General features: G+C 34.3%; 1 protein-coding gene across 1 annotated transcript; it reads right to left on the minus strand.

The window, feature by feature from the left end:
- Positions 1 to 6,048: 6,048 nt before the first annotated feature.
- On the minus strand, positions 6,049 to 7,075 carry LOC106302920 (glutathione S-transferase T2-like). The gene is made up of 2 exons (XM_013739317.1): positions 6,271 to 7,075; positions 6,049 to 6,158 (listed from the first exon to the last, which is right to left on the minus strand). Exons 1-2 carry the CDS (start codon positions 7,073 to 7,075, stop codon positions 6,049 to 6,051), a joined length of 915 nt encoding a protein of 304 aa, XP_013594771.1.
- Between the last annotated feature and the right edge of the window lie 306 nt (positions 7,076 to 7,381).

Consider the following 7,381-nt stretch of genomic DNA (forward strand, 5'->3'; position numbering starts at 1 on the left):
GTATATATATGATGTGCATCTGACCAACAAAAAAAAATTTAAATGTATTGACGTATTAATAATCACACATCAATAATTTATAACTTGTGGAAATAATTTGTAGCCAAAGATTCTCATTATTAATTAACTGCTTACACCAACCGAGCCATTAAATCATGTATAAGACAGCGACCAATATTCTAGGCCCCACAGACTTATAAGTCTTGTCAGTCAGAATCCAGCCCACAATATATACAAACAATTTAAGTTTCGTTTATGTAAGTATTACACAAACAATGTTAATACTAACTAGGGATATGAAATAGTTATCATTTTAAGAATTAAATCCCTAGTTTTTTTTTTTAAGTATGTGAGTTAAATTTATGAAGTTGTAAAGAGCTGAAAAATTGAAATATAATGATGAAACCTGCACACTGAATAGTGAAAGTCTCGAGACTTGAATCCTTGAAGATGTATCATGCAAGTGAAAACGAGAAAGTTTAGGATGTAGATACTAGACTAATGGGTTTTACTAAAATCTCAAATTGACCAAACTTAACGGGCTTCACTATTTAGGTTGTAACGGGCCTTCACGTCTAATAACGGGCTAACAAAGTGTATTAGTATTATTTTCCGGGTTATAAGATAGCAAAACTTTGTCAACATTTTCCGAGGAACAACCTAACAACTATGGAAAGAAATCAATTCGTAGGATAAATTGGGATAGAACGTAAATTATAAAATAGAAAATATCTCGTGTTTTTAAACTTAACAAATATCAAATTTGTATATGTACAGCTTCATTTTTACGGTACAGAATCTTGTATTAGTGTTTAGGGCAAAACCGGTCATGAATAGAAGACAATGAAGCATATGATATTTTATTTAGGGGTATAAATTCTATAGCCTACTTTATTAATTTAAGAAAATATAGATTAGTTTTCTAAGTTTATTACAAAGTCAAGCCAATTTTATTTAAAATCCCTTAAAGATTGAGCTAAATTTTAAAGTTTCAGCAATAAAGTGGAAATATCCGTCGAAACCATTTACTATATAATTCATCAGTTACTAGTTAGTTTAATTGTATGTGTAACTTTTGCCCTATTTGTAAACAAAAAATTGTCATTACAAGTAATTAAGAATCAACGTAGAAGCATATCAAACATGAAATTCATTGTCGCCTGCTTGGTATACTTCGCAGTTTCTTCTGCATATATTGTTAAGGCGATTGGAATAGTAAACTCCAAAAACATAGTCTTATAAGATCGTTACAAAATAACAAAGTACTGATTATTATTAATAAGATGGAATAAGCTTTAATCATCGTGTGTAGTATTATTATATACAGATATCAACCAACTTGTACTTTTATATCACTCAGTCATAACACCAAAGAGCCCACCAACCTCATGATTCACTCTTTTCTTTTAGATCTTATATATTTACTTTGGTTTTATAGTCCACGGAATGTTTTCTGTCTGTATCAAATCTTGTTTTAATTAAGTTTGGGTTATTTATTTAAGCTTTCTGTCTTTTATAACCGGTTGATATTGAACCAAAACCTAGATTAGTATTATTATCACGGCATGTGGAAGAAACTGAACACTTTTACTATCTAGGACATTTATACTAATATTTAGTAGCCAACTATAACTGAGATCGTAGTAAGAAAATCCAAACCTTATTTTCCAAAACTATTTAAACAAATTTATATATCTCCCGCGTTAAGTTGAAAAAGAAATACCCTCTCAAAAATGATTTCTTATTTTAGCAAACGTCATGATTACGTAAAATCCAGATGGAGACTGATATGAATAACCATTTGATTATATGTACGAGATGACGACATTAACTAATAATTAAAGAAACAAATATTTTGAAAAGAGAAGAGAAGAAGAGAAACAATTTCTTTTTGATATAAAAGAGAAACAAATTATGCTTGTTGACACAATGCAAGTGTGTAAATCCTTCAATTCATTAGGTTTTAATGGAATGGCCAATGCCGGGGCTGTTTCCAGGAGCTGTTGGCCTGAACTGATCAACACCGTGTTCTTCGTTGCTAATGCTACTTTTTTTCATCGAGCCGACGGCGGTTGTGCTCAAGCCATCGGAGTTGTCGTGTACACTGAAAGTAGTTTTTCTGTTTTTGATTGGCTTTCTATGAGTTCCCAAGTGTCTTGCCTCGGTCGGTAGGATCCCATGACATACGATTATGTTAATAATAAGAAGAACTATGCAAAAATTCAAGAACACAGCTTTCGCCATTGCTGATGATGGATTTATGTTAATAATGAATGCAAAGAAGTACACATACGATAAGCCTCTCCGTTTCTTTAGGTTTTAAAGGATGATTTCAAGTGTCTTTACGCTTGTACAAAAAAACATATAAATAGTAGTTAAGAGATGTCTGGAGAGTCTTGAATCTTAAAATGTTTAAGGAAGCTTGGGTGTGAGGTGTGTATATATAGGCACCCAGATTAATATGTTAACCACATTCAGACGTATGGGGCTACTTAACACATATTATATTATTTTTTCTCCGGAAATATATTTAAACTAAATTATAATGTCCATATAACAAATTAATGTAAACAATATAATAATATCTCATGTGACTTGAGAAGGAATCTAGCTTTCAACGCCTCAGATGAGCTAAAAGGTCCACTACCACCACTTCACAGTGTGCTTAATTAGTTGTCTATATTCCCCTTTGCCTCCTTACCCTTATTTTATACTCTCAACGTTTCACAATGTAAGTAGTTTAGACTAAAAACACTAATGGTAAGAAAATTGATACTTTAAAAAAATATATTTAATTAATTAGTTCAACCAATTATAAAAAAATTGATATTATTTGATTGGTTACGCTATATCCAATAAATATAAAAATTATCTAGATATTTAGAAATTATTTACATTTTGAAACAAAGAATTTTTTTTAAATTACTTACAATGAGAAACAAAACGAGTATATATAGAGAGAAAAGTACAATGAGTGTCATAAATTTATAAAGAAATAAACATGTAGTAATATTAATGGAAAAAATACTATTGTGATACTTAACTTAGGATTGTCAGGTTGGTGTACTTTCGCCACGCATTTAAATATGGATGCAGTGTAAATTTTTAGTTTCCGAATATCGAAATTGAACTGAATTAGCTATATTTTCTATCAGGGAAGTAGAGATATTTCATTTTTATATTATACTTACCCATCTATAGGTTAATGTGGTCCACGAAGGAAGGAAAATGTGCAATTATAACATAATATATATTGAATGTAGGTTAAATGAGTAGCTTTTTCTTTTCTAATCTCACTTTTCATCTTGTTTACCATATTCGTGCTAAAAATGATTTGTCATCTACTCTATATCTAAAAAGTTAACAGAAAATTGGCGTTCATTATAATCTTTGTCAAAATGTGTTTATATAATAAGTACAAAGTGGTTATATTATCAATCTAAATTTTTTAATTTCATGAATTTTGAATTAAAATCAATTAGGATTGAGTATTTGACCTATATCTCTTATGTTACTTAATCTGCAAAAAATAATCAACAGGGGAGAAGAAGTAATTTCATACAGTTGTTCATAACGTTATATATGATATTTTTTTTGTAATCATACATGAAATATCTATATGTTGCGTATTATGCATTAATAGCACCGCAGCTAAACACATGGCTAGTTGTTAAATACGTTTTGGCTCGTTCAGTTTGAATACATAATAGTGGTGCGTTCAGAAATTCCCGAAATATTAGCTATCGGTACGATTCGGAAAAGAAAACTAATAAATAGTATCGTAGCCGTACGGTATTATAATATAACCACACTTGCAAGTTAATAAACCCTACCATGAGACCTATACTAAATGTTAAAAGGCTAAGAGCAAGTACAACCCAAAAACTCATTATGAGTATCATAACTAATTTTTAATAGTAATTGTGTGCTAAGAGATCTGGTTAAGAGACGGCAACATTTAATGTGTTCCAATGCTAGTTTCTTAATTAAGGATTCTTAAAAATTAAAAATTAATATTTTTAAAAAAAATTTCTTAAACAAAACATATTAAAAGATAACATTTTAAACATTGATTTGTAAATAAAACATAAAACAAACATTATTCAAATAAAGTGAGATAATTTGAGAGAAGCATCACAGCTCAGTTGTTGCCTTGATTATGTCTGATTTTTTTGCCATATATGTTCAATCAAATCATCTTTCAGTTGTTGATGCAATTGTCTATCATAAATTCTTCTTCGAGCATCCATCATATTGCTGATATTTGATGGCATATTTGTAGAATACGAGAGATCGACATGTGAACTTCCGTTGTCTTCTGCTTCTTGGAACTCTGTAACGTTAAATTGAGTGTATTCATCTCGTTCGTCTTCTACTATCATATTATGGAGTATGATAGAAGCTCTCATAATCTTTCCAATTTTGACTTTATCCCAAAAAAGTGCTGGATTTTTAACAATGGCAAAGCGAGCTTACGAGCTTACAGGACTCCAAAAGCACGCTCGACATCTTTTCGGACAGTTTCTTGTTGTTGAGCAAATAAAACTACTTGCGGACTTTGTGGTAATGAAATTGATTGGATAAATGTTGACCATTTCGGATAAATACCATCGGTGATATAGTAAGCCATACGATACTCTCTTCCATTGACATAGTATGTGACTTGCGGAGCTTGACGTTGGATTATGTCATCAAAAACAGGTGAGCGATCAAGAACTTTTATATCATTTAAGGTACCTGGAGGTCCAAAAAACGCATGCCATATCCAAAGATCATATAAAGCAACCACCTCTAAAACGATTGTTGGTTTACCCGAACCCCGAGAATATTGCTCTTTCCAAGCGGGGGGACAATTCTTCCACTCCCAATGCATACAATCGATGCTTCCTATCATCCCGGGAAAGCCACAATACTCACCAATATCAAGCAGACGTTGAAGATCAGCAGGTGTTGGTCTTCTTAGGTACTCTTCGCCGAATAAAGAAATTATTCCATCCACAAAATTTTCCAAACATGACAAAGTAGTAGATGCACCGAGACGGAGGTATTCGTCGGCCCCATTAGCCGCATTACCATATGCCAAGACACGAATGGCTGTTGTACTCTTTTGAAGTGGAGAGAGACTAAGCCTGCCGAGAGCATCTCTCTTTTGTTGAAAGAATTCAACTTCATTGGAGAGTTGATTAACGATACGCATGAACAATCCCTTGTTCATTCGAAAGCGTCGTCGGAATAGATTATGAGGATATGTTGGGGTTTCGCTGAAATAATCATCCCACAAACGTCTATCACCTTCTTCACGATTCCTTTCGATATAAATTCTTTTTTTCTTCTTTTTTTTCTCTCTTTCTTGACTACCATGATCGCTGGAAAATTTTTCGAACGTTTGATCAAAATATTCATCAAAATGTTGATCAAAAGAATCATCAATTGATCCATCAAATGTGTTATTAGAAGAAGATGCCATTTTTGATAATTGTTTGGTGAGGACGAGAGATTAGGAGTCGGTTTATTTTTTTTGGCAGTGAATGTGTTTGGTTTAATGGGAATGGTGAGAACGAGTGAAAGTGTTTGGTTTAAGGAGATTGGTGAGAACGAGTGAAAGTGTTTGGTTTAAGGAGATTGGTGAGAACGAGTGAAAGTGTTTGGTTTAAGGAGATTGGTGAGAACGAGTGAAAGTGTTTGGTTTAAGGAGATTGGTTTATAAAGAGACAGAGAATGAGATTGGTTTGTGATCTTTGCAACCTTGGTTCGAAAGTGAGAGAGTGAGATAGAGAGATTGTGAATAAAACATCAACGCAACATGACTTAATATATAGAGATTGGGAACCAAAGTCTGATACAAGACCCGTGACACAAGTACTAGAAGACTACAACAACACTACAAGACTACTAGACTCCAAGACCAGTAGACACTTTTACTCCGTGACACAAGTACTACAAGTACTACAACACTCCAAAGTACTACAACACTCCAAGACCACTAGACTCCAAGAGAACAAGACTTCAAGACCACAAGACTCCAAGACCACAAGGTCTACTACACTTTCACACCGTGACTATGAAAGCTCCGTGACACAAGATGACAAGACCGCAAGACCACAGAGACTCCGTGATTATTCCACTCCCATTGCTCCATCTTTTCACACTGTCCTGACCTGAAACAGAGAGTTAAACAAGAACAATAATCAGGCTTAACAAGAATAAGAAGCATTTTCTAACAAGAACAAGAAACATAACTACACCTACGCTAATTAAACATAATGTCACTGATGATCTTCTTCTTTAAGGCTTCTTCATACTCGGCTAAAGGTTCTTTTTTTGCAAGCAGAGATTCAAGTAGTCTCATCCTCGACAACTTATCCTTGGCGGCCAAGTCCTGTTGTTTAATAGCCCACATACTTTCAAACTCTTTAAGCGCTTTCTCCTCCACCATATTCTTCTTCCCAGAGGCCTTTGAGGCCTTAACACCCGCGGGACGCTTGGGTTCAGCACCTTGAGAGTTTGATGTTTCTCCACCATCATCACCCTTCCTTTTGCTAGAGTTTCCCTCGTTTTTTGCAGAAGATTTGTCACTCCACTTCTGGTCGTTCCTCAGCTCTTTCCAAGCGTGCTCGAGGGTAAATTTCTTGTTATAGTTATTGTAGAATATTTCATGTGTTTTTTTGAGCACATCATTCTCATTGCATCCGCTACTCTTCTCTCTTTTAGCAGCTTCGTACGAGCCACAAAATTTGCAGACCAAGTCGTTGATCCTATGCCAACGTTGTTTACAGTGACCAGCCTCTCTCTCTTCGCAGACAACAACCTTCTGACTAGCGGCATAGTACGCTGCAATTCTCATCCAGAATGTGTATGACCTTTGCTCGTTGCCAACAATTGGATCGTTGCTCGTGTTGAGCCACGAGCTGATCAGCAGAATATCATCACTGGGCGTCCACTTCCTTCGTTCCCGACGCTCACCAACATCCTCCGAGACTGGAGTTGGAACTTGAGATGAACCAAAGGAAATACTTTGTTGGCTATTAAGTAGTCTAAAAAAGTTTGATGACTGCATAAACGGATTGTAATCCATTTCCGTTGATCAAAGAAGAGAGAAGATAAAAGAACAGAAGCAACGAATTGGGAAGTGAAGAAAAGAGGAGAAAGGGGAAGCGTTTAATAGAAGAAAGAGGAGAAAGGGGAAGCGTTTAATAGAATGAAGAACAGACGCAACACATTGATCACAACCACCATCTATATCTATTAAACCGAGTTGACATATTCCTAACATATTCATCACACTACACTATCTCTATCTATCAAACCTTAACATCAATTCATTAACTACACAAAACCTCCTATTTATCACGGAGGAGTCAATTCATTTCAATGCTTTACC

This window comes from Brassica oleracea, chromosome C7 (genome assembly GCF_000695525.1).
Source record: "Brassica oleracea var. oleracea cultivar TO1000 chromosome C7, BOL, whole genome shotgun sequence".
NCBI lineage: Eukaryota > Viridiplantae > Streptophyta > Magnoliopsida > Brassicales > Brassicaceae > Brassica > Brassica oleracea.